Source organism: Cnephaeus nilssonii (assembly GCF_951640355.1).
Source record: "Cnephaeus nilssonii genome assembly, chromosome: 10".
Lineage (NCBI taxonomy): Eukaryota > Metazoa > Chordata > Mammalia > Chiroptera > Vespertilionidae > Cnephaeus > Cnephaeus nilssonii.
Genome location: NC_137081.1, coordinates 34,855,125 through 34,879,726, shown reverse-complemented (window position 1 = coordinate 34,879,726; position 24,602 = coordinate 34,855,125). Strand labels below are relative to the sequence as shown.

The window sequence follows — 24,602 nt, the reverse complement described above, 5'->3', positions numbered from 1 at the left end:
CTGGAGGACAGGGAGTAGCAGCAGGTCTCTCTGGGCCTTATGAGCCACATCACAGAGCTGTCTATGCGCCACACACACACACCCAGGCAACAGGAAGCCTCAAAGGATTCAGCAGGGAAGACAGGAGTCATGTCAGATTTGCTTTCTAGAAAGAGGAGCAACGTGAAGGAAGTGGGGTGGGGATTGGGGACGGAAACATTCTCTCTCCCCTCCACCACCCACACTGGCAAAATCAGCTTCTGCATCTCCAAGCCTATGAGTTGGACACAGACCAGTGAGGCTCTCCTGAGGCCTCCTAGGAGCCACCACTCTGCTACCCCCACTGTTGCTATCAGCAACAACGAAGGTTAGCCCCCAGCCCATAACCCACCAGGTACACGAAGGGCTTTATTAGCTAGCCCTTGATAAAGGTCCAACCCCACAAAGAAGGCAGGCCCTTGGGATGAGCCTCTCCATCGTCTCAGCAAACAGGGCCAGGTTGCATCTAACCAGAGGCCATGCTTCCAGGCCATAGTGAGAGCCTCAGGAAGTAACAATTCCAGTCCCTGTACAACTGAAACAGGGTTTCTCTGAAGGCAGCACAGCTCTGCAAACAACCAGGAGAGGGGAGGGGCACTAGGGAAGAAAGGAGGGCGGGAAGCGACACCAGAGGCTGGGAAGGCGAGCAGAGAACTGGAACGTCCCATGAGTCCCAAATAAGAAAAGGAGCTCCTCCATCTACCTGGCCCCAGTTGGAAACAGTCACCTGCCCTGACAGGGGGCCCGAAAGGAGGAGGACAAGGCTGGGAAGCCTGGGTACACAGCCTCGGGCCACCGGCCCCAGGAGCCGAGTGCCTGTGAGTCCCAGTTTTACACTGAAAGCCTGTGGAACTTGGGTCTCTGTTTCGTTACACAGTTTTAAGTTACTCCCATATAACTCTGAGGTTCCAGATTAGGTGGGATCAGATTCAAAGTGCAGCGTCCAACGCACGCACACCACCCAAAACTCCTTCCGTAACTGCTGCTCTCATGCTGGTGAGTTTTAAGGGCCCGGCTGCAGCATTACCTTGCTGAGGCAGCACTTTCCAATTCTCTGGAGCAGCTCGTTTGTTCTCTCGGGCTCGTGCCCCGCCACGATCCGGGCTGGCTTCGCCGACAATGGCTCTCCCGTGACCATCACCACTACGTCTATGGCCTTCTGAAGGAAGCTAATTTTTGCGTCTTTATCCTGAAAGATTTCCATTTAAAATACAAATGATAAAATACTTCAAAAGGTCTGTGTTACCTTTAGTATGTTCGGTAGGCACAGTTCCTGTTTGCATAAAAAGCTATTTTGAGATGTCACTGACCCTCTATAACAAAACAAAAAAAATTCAATAAAGCTTTTAATATTAGTTGATGTGGTAGCACTAACCTTTGCAACACTAATCCCATTTCTCAGTGAATAAAATTAGCATGAATGCAGTTGCCAAAAATGAAATGAAAAAGAGTATACAGCAATTCACAAATTACCCAACCATAATCAGCATATAAATGACACACACCAAGGTACACAGATTATTAAAAAAAAAAAAAATTCATTAAGGCGAGGGAAATAGCCCCCCTCAAACCTACCTTCACATTATCTGACTTCATCTCGGCGTCTGTGTACAGGCCCTTCATGAAGCCAGTCATCCGAATCACCTTCAAAAGATAAAGCAAAGCATGATCAGTACCCCACAGGGCAGCCTCTTCATCAGCCTCATTCACTGAACCCCGAATCTGTCCGCACCCAAGATCTAATTCATGTACTCACTCCACAAACACATGTCTATCATGTGTGAGGCCTTGACCAGGCGAAACCAGCCTAGCTGTGGGAATAGGTAAACATCAAAGAGACTTATGGGGTGGAGAGGGAAGAGGGGATCAGTACCCATCCAAACTCTGGAGGGTTGAGGGTGTCAGGGCCTACCTCCCAGAAGACGTCAGATCTAAACTGAGACCAGACGTGTACAGGAAAAGAGTTGGGGGAGGGGGTATTGAGAAAGCACGTGCCAGGCTAAGTTGAACAGCCCTGGAAAGGTGCAGACCAAGAAAATCGCAGCCTGAGGCCAGAGTCAGGCAGGGACCTGACCCAGATGGCCTTTGAAGCCATTCAGGAATAGGGACTTAGCTAAGGACCACAGGAGGCCCTGGGAGGTTCAAAAGCAGGAGACAAACTCTTACAAGGGTCACTCAGGCCCAGTGGAAAGAATGGACTCCAGAAAGAAGAGGAACTTCCCAGCCTGGGTTTCTGAAACTAGGTGGAAGGTCTTTCTCTTTCACTGTGTTCCTCACTTCCTGGGATAGTGGGTGCTCCATGCCACATCACTTCTGTCCTCTCCCTCAGTCAACCTGCCCCTCCCAATGACCCCGAACACTAGCCTTTCTGTTCCTCCTCATCCCCACACACAGCCAGGACCCGGGGTTCTCCAAGACCAGCTTTTTTCAAAATGTGGTAGGTTACTATAAAATCAACACAATGGATAACAAAAGCATTTTTTTAATGAAACAAACAAAAACATCAGACTGCGTTTTTATATAGTAAGCGTGAATATCTCTATCTGTGTGCATTTCAGGTGGATATAAAGCATATTTATTACTGGAAGACATGTTTTTAAAAACAAAAAAACAGTCCCATGCTAAAATCAACTGCTTCTCTGAGACCCAGTTACAGCCAGCTACTGATTAAATGTTTATTCCTCATCAAACTATGTAAAGCTGTGCCATTAATTTTCCTGGGAAAACAGGTAGAACATTAAGAGTATCCTGGCCCTAGCTGGTTTGGCTCAGTGTCGGCCTGCAGACTGAAGGGTTCCGGGTTCGATTCTGGTCAAGGGCATATGCCCAGGTTGTGGGCTCTATCCCCAGTAGGGGATGTGCAGGAGGCAGCCGATCAATGATCAGTGATTCTTTGTCATCATTGATGTTTCTCTTTCTCTCCCCCTCTCCTTTCTTCTCTGAAATCAATAAAAATATATTTAAAAAAAAAGAAAAAACGAGTATCCTGTACTTCGTATTCCTGGAAACTTTTCATTTTGTCTCTTTTGAGGTTTTCCCAGTTAGCTGGCAGTTAAAATTGTGAGCAATAATTTTAAGTGACAAGAGACATCAACATCACAAGATCAATTATTTGACTTATGAAAGAGGCAAAGTTAGTTTAGCTGCAGCTAAGATGATAAGAGGATGACTTAAATATAATACTCAGGGGCAGTAAAGAACTTTCATACAAGGCTCTGCACCTGTTATCTGAAAATGCTTTCCAATGCATCTGCCTGATGACACGCCAAGACCCAGGGGAGGAGGCATGTCCCCCACCTCCCTTTCTGGCTCTCCGTTTCAGTGGGCAGACAGGACTAACGCGGAAGATAAAAGTGTGAGGCTATAGTCGGCCAGGCTCCCTTTCTGGGGACTGACTTGTACCCTCCTGGGTTAGAAGACGACGCTACCTGCCTGCTTCACAGGTTGGAGGTGATGAAACACATGGCGGTGTCCCTTCCCCACACATCATCCAGGGCTGCAGGAGGAGGTGGAAGCCAGACAGCCCTTTGGATGTGGATGGGATTCCAGAGAGTTTTAAGCACAATTAGGGCTTTTTAACACCGAGACACATATTACAAACATATTATAAGACAGCAGAAATGAGTAAAGCAAAGTTTGTGGAAGAGTAAGATGCCCAACCTGCTGGAAAGAGTGATAAATGACATTTGAGAACCAACAAGGGGGGAGATCAGGAGCCCCTAGAAGTCTCCAAGTTCAAGCTGAGTCCTAACTCCACAGAGCACGCCGGAGTTCCATGCCCGTCCCAGGTGCTCCATGGAGATGGACGCTGCCACAGGTGTTACCAGGAGTCTTGACAGATTCTAGGTAACCGAATGTTTGTGTGCACCTTCTGTGTACTGCACCCGGTGCAGCTCACCCGGAACATGTCAACAAGTTACAGTCTCCGTGGCTCAGGAATTCACCTTCCTTCCGCTAGGGAAAAGTTACAACCAATTTCAACTGAGGCAGGCTGTGCCGCTGATCAGCAAACACTAACGTGCTCTTTTATAGTTTCCCCCCTACAACCACCTTCAATAAATTCACCCACAGGTATTTATTAAACATACAATATGTAGAAAACCTGTGCAGGGCCCTGTAGAGGAAAACTAGGGGGTAGAGGAGACCATAAAAAAGGATAATTTCCTTCTCCCAGGATTTCTGGCCGCCTTCCACCTGCTTGGCACTGAAGAAAAAATCACAGAAACAGAGCTCTGGCAGGTAGAATGTAAGATGTGCTCTAACAGATACGAGGGCAGGCTGGAAAGAAATGGCCAGGAGACTCCCCAGAAGAGGTGGCCCAAGGGGATGGATGACAAGGGCGGCGCAGGAGTGGAGAGGCACTCGGCGCACAGAAACCACTGAACTGGGCCCGAGGTCGCCCCTCCGGCCCAAGGCCAGGTCAAAGGGGGGCTCCGCGGGCAGGGGCTGCGCTCAGCCACGCGAGGCCCGACCCCGACGCCAGCCCTCATTCCCGCCCCGGCCGACGATCACCCACCTCCACCCTGGCCCACACTCGGGCGGACCCTGATCCCGGACCTGCACCTGGGCCCCGACCACCGATCCCGATCCGCACCTGGACCCCGGCCCACACCCAGGCCCCCGGATTCCCACCTCGGTCCCGGCCCCGCCCCGCCCCCCGCCAGGGCCTAGACCCCGGCCTGGCGCCCACCTCAGTGATGATGTCGTGCAGGTAGCGGAACGGGGGCTTGCTCAGCAGCTTCTCCGTCAGCGGCGGCCTCCGAATCACCCTCCCCAGAGCCTCCTGCGTCCGCTTCACCACCGCCGCGTTCATGGCGGCGCCGTCCGCACCCCGGCCGGCCCGCCGAGCCTCAGCTCCGCCGCCCCGCCGCCCCGCCGCCCCGGCCCCGCCGCCGCCACCGCCCGCTCCGGTCCGGACGCGCCGCTCTAGTTTCCATCCCACAGTGCACCGGAGTCGGCCACTGCGCGTGCGCGGAGCCGAGGCATTCGGTTGCCAGGGCAGCGCGGCCTTAGCAACGGACGCCAAGGGGCGAAGGCCCCTGCCCGGCTGCGCGCGGAAGCCGGCTCGCCCCTGTCTGCAGGGACGGCGCCCTCTCCTTGGACCCTCCCAACGGTCCGGGGAAGTGGGTGCTCGCCCCGGGTTAGAGGTGACCGCCGAGGAAGGCTTAACAGCGACACAGCCGCCAAGATCTGTGTGGCCTGTTTCACAGACTCTCAGGAGACTGGACTAAGCTCACACGGGATAGAAAATGCCCAGTCCTGCCGAAACCGGTTTGGCTCAGTGGGTAGAGCGTTGGCCTGCGGACTGAAGGGTCCCAGGTTCGATTCCGGTTGCGGGCACATCCCCAGTGTGGGGTGTGCGGGAGGCAGCTGATCAATGTTTCTCTCTCATCGATGTTTCTAGCTCTCTATCCCTCTCCCTTCCTCTCTGTAAAAAAATCAATAAAATATATTTAAAAGAAAATGCCCAGTCCTGTTTAACATGGCTTCCTGCGACAGTACAGCAGGGACAGTATGTGTCAGCCTCCCTCATTCCCAGGGCGGTGAGGATTGAACTGTGCGTTGGCGCCCAGTAACCAGTGCGAAGTCAGGCCCCGGAGTTGTGCCAAGTGTCTGTGGTTCTGCCACCTGTCTCCCTCCATCCACCATGCACAAGCTCAGTGCAGAGGCCCTGTTAGCTACCTGGAAGCTTGGCGATCTGGTTGTAGTTCTTCTAATGGATACCTTTGTAACTTTGTTTACATTCCTTTTTTTTTTTTTTTTTTTTACCATTTTTAATGTTCTTTGTTCCTTGTAAAGACCAATATTTCCATCTGATGTCATGCTCCTCCTGTCTGAACACCTTCCTTTACTATTTCCACGGGTCACCTGGCAATGAATTCTCTCACTTTTTGTTTGTCTGAAATTCTTTATTGCACCTTCACGTTTGAAAGGTAGTTCCACTGACTGTAGAATTCTGGGTCATTTTATTTTTTCTTACAGTACTTTAAAGATTTTACTCTACTGATTTCTAGATTACAGAGTAGAGAAGTCTTCTATCTTTCCTATCTTTGTTCTGTCTATTGTGTGTCTTTCTACCTTCAAGACATTCTTTTTAAGTTTGCCCATAAGTTTATGGAGGTTTTTTTACTTAAAATTTAATTATTATTGACATACAATAAAATTCACCCATTTTAAGTGTGCAGGCTTCTATACAATTGTTACCACCACCACAATCAAGATGTAGAACATTCCTGCACTTATACATCTCACCTGCTCATCTCCATCTCCTCCCCCAATTCAGCCCCAGGCAACCACTGATCTGGTTTCTGTTAATCCTAATTTTGATTCATCTAGAGTTTCATATTAGTGGAATCATATAGTACATAACTTTCTGTGTTTAATTCTTTCTCTTATAATGTTTTTGAGATTCACCAACATTGCTACATATATTAATGCCATTCCTTTTTATGGCTGAGTAGTATTCTGTTGTACAACTTGTTTATTCATTCACCCTGCTCCCCAACCCCTGGCCAGAGCACCTCCATTCTCTGAGCCCTGCCGGACAGTTCCCAGTCTGAATTCTCCAGACTCACACCACAAGGCCTCCTCAGGACAGCCAGCTGTGACATTTGGCATTCCGTCCCTTGGAACAGTCCGGGGTGATGATGGACAGTGAATGAGGCTCCTTCCAGGTCTCCTAGATCCCTGTACTCCCTGGTTGTCCACACACTTATCTTTATCACATGTGTCCCGTTTCCTAAGAACAAACATTGATTCTCAGACAGTTCATCATAAAGAAAAATAAAATAGTTCCCCAACTGCCTAGTCATTTCTGCACACTATCACCCACGCTGAAACAAACCTTTCCCCTTCACAGGGAAAAGGATATAAGTGCCTATCCTTCCTCTGGCCTGCCCATCACCCAACCCCACATCACTTTTAAAAGTGAGGCCACAGTAGGACGGTCAACTTCACGGTTGGGGCCCTAGTTCAGGAAGGCTGGACCAAAGCTCGGAAGTGCTTAAGCTCTGAGACAAGGACGCACGTGTTAGGGGGAGAGGGGGTGGGTGTCATTCTCCCAGGATGGCTGTGTGGAGCCCCTCAGAGAATGCCATGGTGTCTGAGGGCTGGAGTGTTGGCCCCAACATCTTCCCTGATCTGCTCACTGTGGCCCAGAGGCTGCTGTGAGGAGCAACCACCTCAGAGCTCTGAACACTGGCTGGGGGGTGGCCTGATCAGGGGGTGAAGGGTGCACTTAGGGAGGTCCCTGACCCTGGCCTCTGACCCCAAGTGCCCTGCCTTCTCAGCAGCCACCCCGGCCCCTTCTCAGACAGTTCACAGCCCAGGGCTGCAGGAGCAGCTGAGGCCAGCAACCGGCTTGTTTGCCACCAGTGGGGAAGTCTATGTGGCCATTAAGAGCTCTCTGGCCCCTGAGGCTCCACTGAGGACCCCAGCCAGGGCCCCACAAGGGGAAGCCTGCTCCCAGTTCTCCCATAGCCTGTAGAGAGCAGGGGGCCCTCTAGACCTGCAGAGGCCCGAGGCTCAGGTCTTGCTGCTCTCTGTGGGAACTCGAGGCCATGAAAGAGGGTCTGGGACAAGGGAGCAGAGCTGCCTGACTCCACTGAGGGCCTGTCTGGGGGGAGGTGGCTATGGAGTGGATACTCGTCCCTGGAGGTCACAGCCTTAACACTGCCCCTAGGCCAATCCACACTCTCCACTGTGGGGTTGGGCCAGGGGGGCAGGGGGACATTCTGGCTTCTGGTGCCTTAGAAAGCAGGGCTGATGAAATGCAAGTAAGTATTTTCCACTCCAACAAAGAGACCTCAAAGCAGGGCCACAGGAGGGTGGGGTGCCCATGGGGCCAGCCCAGAGCCTCTAGTTCTGGGAGCTGGTGGGGAGGAGGGTGGCCACTGTAGCCTGAATTACTCCTGAACTCCTCAGAGTCATGAAAAGATTAAAGGAAAAGGCAAAAAAAACCCACAAAACATTAAAAAAGAGTCATTTATAAAAAAGATAATTGATTAACTGTAGAAAATTACAACAAAGAAACTTGTTTGAAACATAAAAGGCTGGCAGGAGGTGCTTTTGAAATAAGCAGTTTCTGAATGAATGAAGATGACCTGCACACTATGACCATGACTCATCCCAGGAGAGAGAGCTCCACAAAGCCAGGTGACCTCCAGGCCTGACCTGCCCTCACCTGGGAGGCAAACACTCCCGGAGACAAAGGCCTGGGGAGACCCTAGAGACCAACTCAGAGCTCCACTTCTGTGAAGAGCCCAGGATGTGGGTCAGCCTGTGGGAAGGGCTGGCGCAGCAGGTGCCAGGCAGGAAAAGGCGCCCAGAGCCTGGAGACAGCCTTACCAACCCTGGATCCAGGACTGAACTCCCTGACAGGCTCAGAAGGGCAAATATCAGTCAGTGGGGCCAGTCAAATGCCTTCCTGTATGAGGCATCATCTAAGCTGGGAGGTGACTGACACCTTTCTGTGAAACCTGAGGGGTCTTGCCCCCTCCTCTCCAAGTGAGCCTAGAGAAAAAGAGGTCAAAGTCTTCTATCTGTCCCTAAACTTGCTAAGATCGCTTCTGCCTCAGGGCCTTTGCACTTGCTGGTCCCTTTAGCTGAATAAGAACACTCATCCCCCAGACCTTCATCTGCTGGATCCTTGACATTAGTTAGGTCTTAGCTCACGTGTGATGTCCTCAGGATATCAGACACATCGCATCTGAATTCTCCAGCCCAATATCCTTATTTCCTCCAAAGTCCTTGCTAAGGTAATTTTCATTCAGATCTGCCTTTTGTTTTCTGTCTCCCCCACTCCCTGAGCACAGAGGCCTGGTTGGTTTGCACACCCCTGAACCCCCTCTACCTTCCATGCTATCACACACATATAGGCACTGATAGCTACCTGCCAAATGTTGAATAGATTATGCTCTTGTAAAAAGTGCTCTTCCTAGCCCTAGCTGGTTTGGCTCAGTGGATAAAGTGTCAGCCTATGAACTGAAGGGTCCCAGGTTCAACACCAGTCAAGGGCACATGCCCGGGTTGTGGGCTCAATCCCCAATAGAGGGGCATGCAGGAGGCAGCCAATCAATGATTTCCTCTCATCATTGATGTTTCTATCTCTCCTTTTCCTTTCCTCTCTGAAATCAATAAAGATATATATTTTTAAAAAAACAACCCTGCTCTTTCCAAAGGGCACTTCATATGATTTGCTATGTCACAATTTTAAATTTTTAAAAATCAAACTGTAACATTATATAGACAAAATGATCTCCGTGATGTTAAATATCTGCATATGTGTGCATGTATGTGAGTGAGTGTGTGTGTGTGTGTGTGCGCGCACGCATGAGTGTATGTGTGAATGTTTGAGTGAGTAAATGTGAGGGGGTGTGTGAGTCTGTGTATGTGAGTGTGTGTGTGTATGTGTGTGTGAGTCTATGTGTGAGTATGTGTGTGTGTGTGAGTGTGTTAGTGTGTGTGAATGTGTGTGTGTCTGGCTGAGTGAATGTGAGTGCATGTGAGTGTATGAGTGTGAGTCTGCATGTGTGTGTGTGAGTGTTAGTCTCTGTGTGTGTGAACAAATCCAACAGTGTCAAGGTTTCAGAGAATATCTGGGAGTTAGGATTATGAGATGTTTCTTCTGCTTTTTTATACCTCATTGTCTCTTAGATTTATTTCTCAACTAGTGGCCCAGTGCACGAAATTCGTGCATGGGGCAGGTGTCCCTTAGCCCAGCCTGCACCCTTTCCAATCTGGAACCCCACAAAGGATGTCCTACTGCCGGTTTACAGGGATCGGGCCTAAACCGGCAGTCAGACATTCCTCTCGCAATCCGGGACTGCTGGCTCCTAACAGCTCACCTGCCTGCCTGCCTGCCTGCCTGCCTGCCTGCCTGATTGCCCCTAACCACTCAGCCTGCCGGTCTGCTCACCCCTAACTGCCCCCCGCTGGCAGCCTGCTCACCCCTAAATGCCCCCCCGCCAGCCTGATCACCCCCAACTCCCCCCTCCGCTGGCCTGCTCGCCCCCAACCTCCCTCCCCACTGGCCTGCTTGCCCCCAACTGCCCCCTGCTGGCCTGCTCACTCCAAACTGTCCCCCCCCCCCCCCGCTGTCCTGATCATCTCCAACTGACCCCCACTGACGTCCTGCTTACCCCCAACTGGCCTCCCTGCTGGTCTGCTTACTCCCAACAGCCCCTCCCACACCAGCCTGATCACCCACAACTGCCATCCCATCCTGGCCTGATCACCCACAACAGCCCTTCCCTCTTGGCCTCTAACCGCCTCTACCTCGGCCCCGCCACCATGGCTTTGTCCAGAAGAATGTTCGGAAGGTCTCCTGGAATGTCTCCCAGTCTAATTAGCATATTACCCTTTTATTAGTATAGATAAACACTTTTAAATCAAAAACAAAAGTTAAAAGTTAAGTTGTCAGAAGAGACCCCCACTTTGCAAAAACCAGGGTAGTAATCCCCTGCTGGGGACCATGTCCTGGGTGCCCATTTACAAAGCCACTTATATATGGCTGCCTCTGTCAGGATCATTGACAAGACTGAAGCTCACTGGTGCTGCGGCCAGCTCCGAGTTAGCAGCATGGCAGCTGTCATTAAGTGCGACCTTTACCTGTGTCCAGCATGTGACATTGGTCAATTCTGGCCTTTTCAACCCTCAACTATTTCACAAGGAAAGTGAAGCATTTGCACTAAATAGCTTGGACATCTCTTCCAAGAACCATTCTGAATGGCAAGTGCTCAGAGCAACTCCCCGCAGAAGACCCGGGGCAAAGCCCGATTCTGCCAGCGGGTCCTTAAACCGGGGTCACCCAGATCTGATGGAGGGCCCTTAAATCCTGAAATGCTACAGAATAATTGGGTAAGGGCACTGCCTGCTTTCATCCTATTGACACAGCGGGCTGCTTCTGGAATACAGGATGCAAATCAGCTGCTGTTGGCGTCCCAAGCAAGCCTTCCAGCCTGGTTCCCTGGTGCCCACAGTCAGTCATGGTTTGCCCTTTCCAAAACTAAATGCTGACAGGACACACCTGTGGACTTGGACTTTCTGCCAGAGTAGGTGTTGGCAGGCGGGCTGACGGGCAGGTGAGAGTGGACAGATGCCCACCTTGGCAGGTGCCAAGTCCTGTGAATTTCAGCTCAGCAGGGAGCAGTCCACCCTGCTCCCTGTGCCCAGCCCCTCTGTGTGCACCACTTACCAGCTTCCAGCACACCAATCCTCCTCAGAGAGGAGCTGAAGGCACAGCTTCCTTTCCAATTATATAAAAACCGAGTTCTGCTGTTGCCGAAGACGGGAGAAAACCAAGCAACGCTTAGAGAGATTGGAGTTCTACTTTATTATCATTATGTGAGGTCCCAGAGAAAAATGTCTTTCAAATTCTGGGCTAAGCCATAAGCAGAAGTTTCCTTTTTATTAAAGAACCACCCCTATGTGTGCTTAGTAGTTATCTCGCTGGAAGCTTGTGGCCTTGAAAACAACACAGTTCTATTCAATTAAAAAAAAAATTCATGTGGCATGGCATGAGAGCACAGGAATATATAGTCTCTGGCCTACAAGGTCAGACAGCTAAGTGTATCTTCCTTATTATTCAAGCAGGCTAGAAAGCAAAGTTATTCTTGCAGAATAAGGGGCTGTCTAAAAATAGCAGAGTTGACTTTACAGAATAAGAGACTATCTAAATAGCAGAGAATTTCAAACAGTAGTTTTACAAAATAGGGGTTAGCCTTCTCAATGCCAGAAGGGGAGGGAGGTTGGAGGGCTGAGGGAAAATGGTGAAGGGATTGCCTGGCCAGTGTGGCTCACTGGTTGAGCATCAACCTATGAACCAGGAGGTCACAGTTCAATTCCTGGTAAGGGCACATGCCCAGGTTGTGGCTAGATCCCCAGTGGGGTCGTGCAGGAGGTAGCCGATCAATGATTCTCTCTCATCTTTGATGTTTCTATCTCTCTCTCCCTCTTCCTTTGTCTCTGAAATAAGTAAAATATATATATTTTTTAAAAAGTGAAAGGATTAAGAGGTACAAATTGGTAGTTACAAAATAGTCACAGGAACGTAAAGTACAGCATGGGAACATAGTCAATAAGATTTAATAACTATGTATGGTTCCAGATGGGTACTAGACTTATCAGGTGATCACTTCATAAGATATACAAATGTCTAACCACTGTGTTGCTCTTGTGAAATATAATGTTGTATGTCAACTATATCTGAGAATTTTTTAAAGTTTTAAGCCTGAGTTCTCCCGCCTAAACTATCCCCACCTCCCACCCCCACACCTTTATCAGATGCCCCTTGCTCCCCGTCAGGCTTCCTCCGGGCACGTTTAAATGGCAGTCATGTAACTGGTTGTGTAATGTCTCTCTTCCCACTGGAACTCGAGCTCCAGGAAGGCCAGGCCGCGTGGCTGTCTCCCCAGGGCACTCGATGAACCCCAGCTGAATGGGCCCGAAGGAGGACATCTTAATCACTGTAGTGGACGCTGTGGCCGACCAACCAGATGCCCCTCAGGACCAAGGCCCACTTCACAAGGCGTATTGGTCCTTGTCAGTCACTGCTAAGCTCCTCTCTGGGGAGATTTACCCAAAGGGCCTACCTGCCCTGCTCTTGGAGCAGCCCACATGGGAGGACTGATTGAGTTGGGGGTGCAAACCCAGTTTTCCAGGGACCACCACCTAAGAGAGTTGCTCTCAGAAGTGGTCTGAGGAAGCGGCACCTGAGATTTGGGGAGCTGAATCACCCACTAGCCAGCTGACCTGAATCCCCACAATTGGTGTAAAAGGGAGAACTGAACCCCCGGTGCTGTGATGATACTTAAAACCATGAAAACTTCCCCAGCGGTGTGGTTGGAGGGGAGTCCTGCAGGGGGCGCTCCTGCCAGTCCCACCACAGGTCTGTGGGCCTCCAATGACTGCTCCATGGAAGTAAGGGCCCAGCCCCTCACCAGGACTCAGGGGGTCCCTGCAGGGCCATGCCCCCGGGGATGGGGGCTCCTTGGAGCCCTCAGCTGTACGTGGTGCCCCATCCTGCCTGCTTCGAGAGCACTCCACTCCACCCACACACAACCTCCCTTTCCAGTCCGTGTCTAGGGAGCCTGACCTGAGGCCACCCCAGATACTACCCGGCAAAAGAGCACAAATGAGAAAGCAACTTGAAGTGATATGATCTAGGATTTTGTGATGACATAGTACAAAAACAAAAAGCAACCAATCCACAGTAAGGATAAGAAAGCGCAAGAAAAATACAGACAGGCAGCAGGAGGCAGACAATGTCACTGGGGGATGGGCAAGTGGAAGGACGGGCACTGATCAGGCCAACACGGCCACCTCCCCTCTCTGTACCCCGATGGTGGGGACAGGGCACACCCAAGGGGCAGCTGGTCAAGCAGTGCTCAGCAATGTTTGCTGTTTCTTTTTCAGCAGCAACTTTTTCTTTGCCTGAGATGAGCACTGTGAGAGTCGGCGTAAATGTTATTTTCCTGTTTGGCTCATGTTATTTTCATTTGTACAATGTTGATTGGATTTGAAAATGTGTGCATCAGAGGGAAGGCAATACATCTTGTTCAGAAGGCAGTAAATAGGGTCTTTGCGGGGGGGGGGGGGGGGTTTAGGGGGAGGGATCAACTTGATAGGGAAAGGGAAAGGACTGGGGCTAGCCGGCAAGGGGCAGCACAGGCCAGATGTGGGAGTTGAAGGTCTCTCCGCAGATGCCAACCCATTGATTTGTTTTTATTTTTTATCTTATAAAAAGAACGTATGTCGTGTATACTGTAGAACAGTGGCTTGGATTTCATAATTCAAGTGGCCAACTTCACAGTTTATTTAAAAGGTTATTTTAAAAGTTTCCTAAATTCCCATTTGTTTTGGTTCGGGGAGGTCAGATGTCCCACTGGGGCCCCAATCACAGAGTGGCAGCTGTGTGACAGGAGAGCCGGAGGGGGCCTAGCCGGAGGGGGCCTGAAGCAGGCACAGGGTCTTGTGTGGGGTTACGGCTCTGAAGGTAAAAGTGTGAGGCTGAAGGATGCCCGTGAGATGGAGGGAAGGATGTGAGGCCTGGGAGACTGTTGGGAAGTGTGGAGAAGGAGAGGCTGGTGGAAATCACTTCCCCCATTATCCGTTAGGCAGTGTTTGAAGCGTGACCGTTTCATGTGTCACTAAGTGTAAGAACTGACATGCATGGGGCACTAGCTGCCTGTGTTCCAGACGCCGGGAGAAGCACATTTCATGTGCTTTCTCGTTAAATCCTCAAAACAACCCCCAAAACAACTCCACGACAACAACAAAACACAAGTGGGCAAAGCAAAAATGGGAAAGGACTTGAACAGACAATTCTCCAAAGAAGATACCCAAATGATCAACAAGCACAAGGAAAGATGCTCAATTTATTAATCATTAGGGGGAATGCAACGCAAAGTCACAATCATACTCATTAGGGTGGCTACTATTAAAAAAAAAAAAAACTAAAAAAGAAAAACACACCAACAACAATAGAAAATAACAAGTGTTGGTGAAGATGTGGAGAAATTCAAACTTTTGTGTATTGCTACTGGTGGGCATGTAAAATGGTGCAGCTGCTGTGGAAAATAGTATGGTAGTTCCACAAAAATTGAAAATAGAGTTACTATATGATCAAGCAATTCCACTTTGGGCATGTACACAAAAGAATTGAAAGCAGGGTATCAAAGAGATATTTGTATGCCTATGTTCACAGCAGCATTATTTACAACAGCCTAAAGGTAGAAGCAACCCAAGAGTCCATGGGCAGATGAATGGATAAACAATATGTAGTTCATCCATGCAATGAAATATCATTCAGCCTTGAAAAGGGAGAAAATTCTCACATAGACTACAACATGGATGAACCCTGAGGACACTGTGCTGAGTGAACTAAGCCAAACACAACAGGACAAACACTGCATGATTCTACTTATATAAGGTTCCTAATGGAGTCAAATCCATAGAGACAGAGGCTGCGGGGAAGGGGGGAGGGATCATTTGATGGGTACTAGTTTTCGCTTTCACCAGATGAAAAGAGTTCTAGAAGTTGATGCACAACAGTGTGAATGTACTTAACACTACTGAACTGTACACTTGAAAAAGGTTAAGATGGTAAATTTTGTTATGTGTTTTATCGCAATTTAAACTTCTTTTATTTAAAAAAAAAAAAAAAAAACACCCCCGGGGCGGTGCCTCTGATAACCTGATGTTACAGAGAAGAACACCGAGGCTCAAGCACTGTTCCAGGTCCTGGGGCTAGTCGATGGCAGAGCTGGGATTGGGGTCACTCCACAGACTGTGCTCTCAGCAGCCACACTGTACTGTCCTCCCTTGACTGACTGGAACATTTCCCTTAGACTGCCCCAAAAGGGGGAGAACACACTCATTTCTGGACCCTTACTGAGACAGAAGCATGAGGTGTTTCTTAAGAAAGGCACTATCTGGCTAACAATTTAGACATTAGTCTTGTCCATTCTCTTTGTTCACTAGAAATAGATGGGTTTTATATTATGCCAACCATTGTTATAAATTTAAGGCAGGTAATAGTGGGCACAATGCTAGCATCTAAAAGAAAGCCCACTGCACGGGTGAATGCAGCCCCTGAATGAGGCTGGGCCCAGCCCCAGGACTCTGGGATCCACGTGCAGGAGGATCAGAGAATTTTCAGGGGTTAAGCAATTATTTTTTTATTGTAAGTGCAATGAAATTTTACAAACGAACCAAACACAGTTCAACTTGCTGGGACTTAGAAGACTCTCGACACATGCTGAGTGCACTTGGCTTGGCTTGAAGCTCTCTTGAGAGGGAGGGGCTCAGCCATGTGCAGGAGCTCACCCTGGTCTCCCCATGGCCCCCCACCACCTGGACGCAGGCTTTCACTGCCGGCTGCGAGTCCCAGTTACCAGCCAGGTAATGCTCCTAGGATATTCCCATTGTCCACTGTGGACTTTGTGTCTAAAGAGACGTTTAAATTATGACAGGGTAAAAGGAAACCAGAGCCTTGGAAATTGTCCTGAAAGAAAGGAGATGAGAGTCATGGTCGTGCTTCCTTCCCACCTGCTAAGCACCCATCACTGCTCTCAGACACAGCTGGGCTCAACTGCAGACATATTTAGGCCTCCATACAAACCCAACAAAGCCCTCACCCACTGCAAGAAGGTGGTTACTGAAAATGGGTCAGTCTTTTGATACCAGAGGAAAATATGGGTCCCTGGTGATAGGCACACCACACTACACACACACACACACACACACACACACACACACACACACGGCCGTGCAGCTGGAGGCCCAGAGCACCAGGGACAGACATGACTCTTCCCAATCTTGGCCAGGTCTTTGGAGGGATGATTCCGAGTTTCAGAAGCTCTACCTGCAGCCTACAGCGAGTTCCTTTCTTGGCTGGTGAAGAGTGTCACAGAGGGTAGCTCATCTCTGCAGTAACAGAAACGTGGCCTGAAATCTTGGTGACCTGAATATTGAGGGGGAGAAAAGAGAAGTGGAGATAAAATATGGGGGAAAGCCTGGCTGGTGTTGCTCAGTAGTTGAGTGTGAATCTATGAACCAGGAGGTCACGGCTAGATTCCCAGTCAAGGCACATGTCTGCATTGCGAGCTCAATCCCCAGTTTGGGACGTGCAGGATGCAGCCGATTAATGATTTTCTCTTATCACTTGATGTTTCTATCTCTCTCTCTCCCTTCCTCTCTGAAATCAATAAAAAATATATATTTTTTAAAAGATGGGGGGGGGACACAAATATCCTTCAATAGAATGAGGTAAAGCTCATCCTTGAAAAAAGGGGGGAAATAATTCTTATTTTGAGTAAGTTCCAAAAGGATTTGGAGAGCACTCCTAAACCTAGAGCCCAAGGTGACAAGAACATAGTCCCTAAGAATAAAAATGCCTCCCTTCATTGTCCCAGGCTTGGATGCTACCCAAAGATGACTACAAGGGCAGTTGGATGATGTGTTCTGAGACTGGGAAGAATTCTGGAGTCCTGATGTGAGGACAGAGAGGCAGGCAAGAATGGGAGCTGGGGACCAGAGTGGGAGGCATGGGTACACAGTGCCTTGTCTCAAGCTCAGGCAGAAACGGAGAGCTGGGGACAGGTGGAGACTTTTCAAATCAGGCGATTGCCAGGACACTCACTAATGAGCCCCACCCAGTGCTGACTGACGTGTTATTTCTGGGCACCCGGATGATGCAGGTGATGAAGAGCGTGAGCAGGGCAGCCCCACGTCCAAACCCAGTGCCCACAGGTGTCAGAGGAGGAAGGGGCTGCAAAGTGATCCAGAGGCTTGCTGAAGCCTCGCTGGGCTGGGCGGTGAGGGTCCAGAGCTGTGAGCAGGAGGTGGAGTAGACGCAGAGATGAGCCCACCTGCCGGCCCAGGGCTCACCAGGCACACCCACCTACCCTGCTCTGGCTGGTGAGGAAGGGCCTCACCCTAGATGCCTGAAACCCACTCCGGAGAGCTGATGGCCTGCAAGCAAACCTCCTAGAAGTTTTTCATTTTAATATTTTCATTTTCATTTTAATATTTTTTATTGATTTCAGAGAGGAGGAGAGAAGGAGAGAGAAATAAGTCCACACACAGAGTGGGGAGGACAAGTGAGGAAAACAGTCACTCCATCTGCTGACAGGAGTATGTCCCTCTGTGGCCCCTCCCGGGGTTGTCCATCGGCGCAGATGCGCTGTGGCTGTGCGCAGAAGCTACAGCCCCCAAGGTGCAGACTCTGCTTGCCTTCACCCCGTGGCCAGGTCTGCCTCTTTTGACTTCACACGTATATCCACCCCCATCGTTATGTTTGACCTTCCTGTGGCATTTGTGTCCTGGCATGACTCTTACCTCCAAATACCCACTGTGCTCGCCCACCTAATGTCTCAGCTCCTACTCCAGCCACTTGTGTACTGCCCTCCTGGTCACATCTGGCCATGTCTGTCGCATCCTTTTTTGTAGTTTTTTATCTGATTTTTGTTCTGTCGACTATTTGTTTAAAATCTCTGTAAAGATTTGGACCATAAATATAAGCCCAGTAAATCTCCAAAGGCGTGAAACTCCTATTTATCTAATTATCAAGACAAACATTGGAGCATGAATAGGAATCAAATAAAAATACAGTATGAAGAATTGCAGTATGAAGAATTTCAATATGAAGAATTCAGTGCTTTTGATTTTTATTGCTCTGGTCCTGATTCCCCACCCCTGTTCATGTAACCCAGGTCACAAAGCAAGTGATTTTAAACTGATACCAAACATCATATTCAAAATTAATTTTTTATTTTATGTTTATTAGATTATAACATTTAAAACTATGTTTTTATACTTATGTTTATTGTAATATATAAGTTCAGATTATATAGAATTTATAATTTATAAATACAAAATATGTAACATAATCAATACTATAGAACACATAAAGAATATTAATGTCACCCATATTCCGCAACCCAGAGAAAAATATCTTACAAGTTTTGACATTCTTTTTAGTTGTTCTTTGTACAGTCACACAAACACACTTCCCTAAAAACATAGACTGTTAATTTATGCCCCTCGTCTGTAAGGTAAGTCCATTTTCTTTTTATAAATTGCAAGTCTGGGTCTCTCTGGCCAATAGTTGACATCAAAGGCAGGAGAGTTTGGGTCCAGCTCATCTATGCTGGCCATGCTCACCCTCCCCACCACTGTGAACAATCTGTCAGGGACATTTGCTGACCTCCTCCTGGCCTTTGACCCTGAGGGCTGGAATTGGTTTCAGGGCTGGAACGCCAAGGTCAGCCCAGACTCCGGCTCCGCAGGCTCTGAGGGTGAGAGACGGGGGCCAGGAGGCACTGGTCATTCCCAGAGGAAGAAACAGGGATGGCCCTGCCAGTGTGGCTCAGTGGTTGAGTGTGGACACACACATCAGAGGTCACAGATCCATTCCCGGTCTGGGCACATGCCCAGGTTGGGGGCTCGATCATCAGAAGGGAGCGTGTAGGAGGCAGTGAAAGAAGTTGATGTTTCTATCTCATCAATCTCTCTCTCTCTCTCTCTCTCTCTCTCTCTCAAAAAAGAAAAACATATCAAGAAAAAAGAAAGAAACAGCAACACTGTTGATGAAGGATTCAAACAGGGTGAAGAGGACTAGTCCTGCAGGGTGGACCCTGGAGCCACAAGAGCTCCCTTCAGGAATCCACCCAGTATTGTCAGGATCTGGTGAGCTAGCTCTCCAGCTTCACCTCCCGAGTCCTCCAGAGGGACAAGAAGCTGGGCAGGGTGGACCACAGGGGTGAGAGTAACAGGCTCTGATCTCCAGAAAGCCCCTGGTCCCAGGCTTCAGCTTGTCCCCCCGTTTTCACAGTCTACCTTCACCATCTCCCCGTCTGACATCACACACTTCCCCACAGTAGTCCCATCACCACGGTTGCCACGGGGCCGTTGTCCTGCTTCTTGGTCTACCAGCCTTCCTGGCCTAGGGCTTGGCAAGCCGTCATTTTCCTCTCAGTGCCCTTTGTTCCCAAGCCATAGCCACACAGTTTGGGAGGGAGGCAGGGCTTCCCTGTCTTTGCTCCCCTCTCCCGGCTCAGGCAGAGGTTTGGGAGGACGGTTCCGTGCCCGGGAGTGCCTCCCACCCGGAGGAGCCATACCAAGGACATCACCGTCGTGCAGGGCCCCACCGACATGACATTTCTCAGTGTTTCCTGAGTTCAGAGCAGCTTGTCAGGGGTCTCTCTGGATTCCCACAAGCTTATCTCGGGTGCCCGTAGCCTCAGTGGAGTGTCCTCATTGATGCTCAAGGTCTCAGGGAACTCCTCTGGCGTAGGTATACTGAATTCCCTTGAGCACCCATCCCAATACTCGGGCAGGAATGCCAGCCAGTCCAGACTGTTGACCTTGCAGTCGGAGTCCTGGGTTGGCCCCCTCCACCTGCCACTTGCTTTGCTCAGCAGCATGGATGTTGCCTCTCCCTGTGCAGACAAACCGGAAGGCTTTCTGAGAGTCCAGGATGCTGGTGGTGGCAATACCAGAAGTTCGGAACAGTCCTGCCCAAACCTCTACCAGGGAATTCAGTATACCTATGGGTGCCCAAGCCCCCCTCTCCTCCAAGCACCCCTATACTCCCACCTACACGTGGTCCTCCCCCTGCAACATGGGGCAGCGGCAGCCTCCTAGCACCGGGGGCTAGCATCTCCTATTTCCCCCTCCTTTTCCCTCTTAGGATTCAATCCTTTGAGGAGGAGGGGGGATGACACACAGCAGCTTTCCCCCTAAGTCTCCCCAAGTCTCCTTCACAATGGGACTAGTGTCCCAAGGCCACTGCAGCCCACCGTTACCTGGGCTCCTGCCTTTGCAACTCAACCAGGCTACCTGTCACCACCCCGAGAGGGGATGCCTTCCACCCACAGAGGTCCAGTCAAACCCCTTTGTTGCTTCCAAAAAGCTTGGGTCTGGAGACAACTAGTGTTTTCCCCATATTGGGCTCCAAGAGAAGCTGGTGAGCAAGGACCAACAGTGCAGGGAACATGCGGTGAGGCAGAGACTCAGGCAGGATGCAGGGGCTCTGTCAGTCCAACAGAGCCGCTGTGAGCCCCAGGGGCTGCACGCACGAATGGTGGGTGGTGGCCCACCAGAAGGACTGCACCCCTGGCGGCCCCACCCGTGAGCCTCTGTGAATTTGAAAGGGAGTTGAGAGGGTGCAGGGAGCACTGGCCAGCCATGCACGTAGCCGATGGGCGGGGAGGGAGGGAATGTTCTGGGGACAAGAAGGACTTTGGAGTTTGGACTTTAGTCACCTCATTCCCAGGCTCTGCAGGGGTGGGGCGGTGAGGGCAGCCATGAGATCATTCTGCAGACAAAGGTTGTCTTTCCTCGATGACATAGGCACAGTCCCACACAGTTCCTTACTACACTGTGACATCGAGGGTGTCTTTACAAAGGGGAGAGGGATCTGGACACAGGCCACACAGAGGTGTGAGGGTTAAATAAGAGAGCTCCGAAAAGTGCTGAGCGTGATGCTTTCCAGGGTAAGGGCACCCTGAGGTCCATGCCCATCAATGAACCCCGGTTCCTGAAGGATCAGATACCCTGACAGGGAGGGGCCTTATTGGCCCCCAGGTCCTGACACAGCCCCAGGACATCCATGGTGGGGGTGTCAGCTGGGCTACCTCCTAAGCACCAGCAATGCTGGCAGAACAAAGCGGAGGTGACAGCCTTGGGGGTACACACCAGGCAGAATGTGACAGGGCAACAGACTCTGCAGGGGCCTGCCCAGTCCAGGTCCATGACCTCAGAGACCAGCTGGATGATACACCAGCTGATGAAACATCCTCTGACCTCCGAAGGAAGAGTCGCCTCAGACATGGGTGTCATCTTGGACATGGGGGTCACCTTGGACATGGGGGTCACCTCAGACATGGAGAGCCTTGCTGGCAAGCTGCCTGTCCTTGGCCCGCCAGGACAGTGAGGGGGATGGTGGCCCGGAAAGGGCTCAAGCTGCCAGAGACCAGAGAAGCTGACCCAAACATTGACCCTCAAGTCCCGATGCAAAGATCTGACCAACTCAACCTACCCACTGCCACCCATCTCCCTCACCAAGGGGCACAGCTCTCATCTCAGTTAAGTCCTTGGCTTTTCGTTTAATGGCCTCAGGACCAGGAAGTTTGAAGTTTAACCCTATCTTAAGTGACACAATAGCAAACAGTTTTTTGGCTTCAGTTAAAATAATGCCTTTTATCTGGAAAACTGATAAGAGAAGTAGGTTGTTAATCCTCAGCTGAGGATATTTTTCCATTAATTTTTTTAAAATGCATTTTTTATTGATTTCAGAGAAAAATGGAGAGGGAGATAGAGAGAAATATCAACGATGAGAGAGAATCATCAATTGGCTGCCTCCTGCACACTCCCTATGGGGATGGAACCCGCAACCCGGGCATGTGCCCTGACTGGGAATCGAACCGTGACCTCCTAGTTCATGTGTTGACACTCATGCACTGAGCCATGCTAGCCAGACTCCATTGATTTTTAGAGAGAGTGGAAGGGAGGGGGAGAGACAGAAAGAGGGAAATATCCATGTGAGAGAGACTCATCGATTGATTGCCAGCCACATGAGCCCTGGCCAGGGCCAGGGATCAAGCCTGCAATGGAGGTACGTGCCCTTGACCGGAATCAAACCCAGGACCCTTCAGTCCGCAGGCTGACGCTCTATCCACTGAGCCAAACCAGCTTGGCAGCAATTTTTAAATTCATTTTTTTAAGATACAATAATGAAGTACCAGTAAGCAAGTCTCTACAGAATGCAGCATAGTAGAGACAAAGTTGTGTGATTTAAGTTCTTTGCAGACCAGCAAATATAGATTAGATTTATTGGGGGAAATATTTTAAAAGCGTAGTTGCCATGGATTAAAAGCCCTTTGTACCAATGATTTTATAAAAAGGCTCTTGGCAAACTATCAAAGAAAAATACTGTCTCTATATGACAAAGGGCAGCTATTTAAAACACACACACACACACACACACACACAAACAAAACTGAGCACCTGAAACTAACGTCATACTCCATGATGAAATTTTGAGCACTTTCCCCCTCCCACCAGGAACAGAACAAGGATGCCTATGCGCACCACCTCTCCTAGACACAGTACTAGAGGTCATAGTCTGTGCCATCATACTGTGATGTCCAGATGTCTCACAACGGGACAATGGAGAGATGGCCAAGTGGCACTCCGCAGAGACCTGTTCAGAGTGCCTTCTCCAGGGGTGGGGGGAGAATGATGGAGGCTGTTCACTGCTGATGCTTCAACCTATGACCTCCTGGGGAAAGACCTATAACCACATATAACACCCACATTATCTCCCCAAAACAAAGAACAGCCTTCCCTGGATCTACATTTAGTTAAAAACAAACAAATAAAAACACCCTCTCAGCAGGTGGCTGGCACCCAATAAATTTGCCTTCTCCATACTGGTCCATAGACCACTTCATGACAGATGCATCAGCTCTCTGGGTATTGCCTGACCCAGGGCCTTCCTGACCATGAGGGATAGATGGGCCTTGTCTCACCGGTGTCTGCAACCCCTGGAAACAGCTGCCCATCTCTGTGGGCCCAGCCACCTGAGGGTGTCCCTGCCAGGAGCTGCCCCTGTCTCCAGCCTACAGCAGTTGGGTTGAGCAGCTATGTACCAGAACCAGGCACGAAGAAAACTGAGGTCAGAGTCAGGCATTCTCATCACCAAGTCCCTGGGCCCAGGAAGGGGGGCTCTGGGTCCAGAGGACCAGAAAGATTGGCAGTGTCCTCCCACCTCCTTAGAGACACTGGCCCTTCCCTGTTTACAGATATAATTCTCTTCCCAGCCCCCCGTCTTTGCCATCCCAGCCCAAGTCCTTGCTTGCTGACCCGCAAATGATGTGATTGGGAGAAGAGGAAGCAATGACCAGCACAATGCCTGTCCTATAGTAGTTGCCCAGAAAACAGCTGGCTGACTGCATAAGCGAATCAGAGAGCCAGTGAGTGGCCTGGCAAGGGCATGGAGACGCAGGTGTACAGGAGCCCTGCAGGCAGGGCCCAGGCCTGGGTGGGCAGGGCCAACTTGGGCCAGACCCATGGGAAGAAAAAGGGTGGCGGGAATGGACTTGGGACTGGGGCAGGGCAGCCTTTGGCTAGGAGAAAGGGGGAAGGCTGAGACTGGAGCCCAGCCCCTTCCAGAACAGCATTCCTCAGGCAGCTGGGGACCTGGCTCACCACCCCACCCCCAGGCTGCCTTCTTGCCAGCCTGCCTCCCCTGAGGCCAAGAGTAATTTGCCTGGCCAACAGTTCTGGGCTAGAGGTGACAGCTAATCCCAATATGTTTCTAGGTCAGTGCAGGCTGATCAAGAAAGTATTCGTCCCCCACCCCCCAACCTGGATGCCCCAACACACTCTCACCACCTTGTTCAGTGGGAACGGCACCCCTGGACTTGGACTGGTCCTGGAGTTTGCACCCCTCAGCATTCTTCTGTTGGAGCTGGTGTGGAGGCTTCTGCTCAGGGCTGTCCTGTTTTCCCGGGACTTACACCCCATCTTGGACTGCCTCTGAACTGCCTCATCACTCCTACATCGCAAACTCCTGACGAGCAAAGGATCCAATGAGTTGCATATTTGCACCCTCCTCACTCCCCCCCGCCCATCCCCTCCTCCCCGCCCCCCCCCCCCCCCCCAATACCCAAGTATCAACAAATATCCGTGCAGTGAATGAAAGTTTCCCATAACAAGATGAAGAAACTAGCTCTGGGAACACTGAACATGGATTAGATTCTGAAGAGTTCTAGAAGCCCACGACATTTAATTTCTAAAAAAATTTATTTCAGTATTTCAAATATCAAACTAGAAAAGGCTAAGTTTAAGGTGGAAATGCAACATTAGGCTGCAGGCTGACTATGAAACAAGACCTAGGAAAGTTGAGCAGCTGGAGAATCTCCGTGTGGATGAGCTGTCTGTTTACACTTGTTTCCAGAACAATGGAGCTCACCATTGACGTCAATGATGGTGAAGAGACAAAAGGGCTTGTGGGTGTGTTACCGCAGCTGGGCCTGGATTTGCTTGCTTGCTGCGCGTTGTGTGTGTGTGTGTGTGTG

At 50.1% G+C, this 24,602-nt stretch overlaps 1 protein-coding gene and 1 long non-coding RNA gene across 6 annotated transcripts in view; both read right to left on the bottom strand.

Annotated features, from left to right (window-relative positions):
• Window positions 1-4,887, bottom strand: part of TRAF3IP1 (TRAF3 interacting protein 1) — a 41,289-nt gene extending 36,402 nt beyond the window's left edge. For all 5 annotated transcript variants that reach the window (XM_079782424.1, XM_079782421.1, XM_079782422.1 and 2 more), the window contains exons 1-3: window positions 4,709-4,887; window positions 1,594-1,662; window positions 1,046-1,207 (exon numbers count right to left, since the gene is read on the bottom strand). In XM_079782424.1, the coding sequence (XP_079638550.1) occupies window positions 1,046-1,207; window positions 1,594-1,662; window positions 4,709-4,831 (354 nt within the window). In that variant the 5' untranslated portion in view covers window positions 4,832-4,887. The remainder of the gene's footprint in view (window positions 1-1,045; window positions 1,208-1,593; window positions 1,663-4,708) is intronic.
• A 10,939-nt stretch (window positions 4,888-15,826) lies between these two features.
• Window positions 15,827-24,046, bottom strand: LOC307106443. The gene is made up of 4 exons (XR_013814122.1): window positions 23,917-24,046; window positions 17,884-18,011; window positions 16,382-16,480; window positions 15,827-16,021 (listed from the first exon to the last, which is right to left on the bottom strand). It is a non-coding gene; the product is annotated as an uncharacterized lncRNA (long non-coding RNA).
• Between the last annotated feature and the right edge of the window lie 556 nt (window positions 24,047-24,602).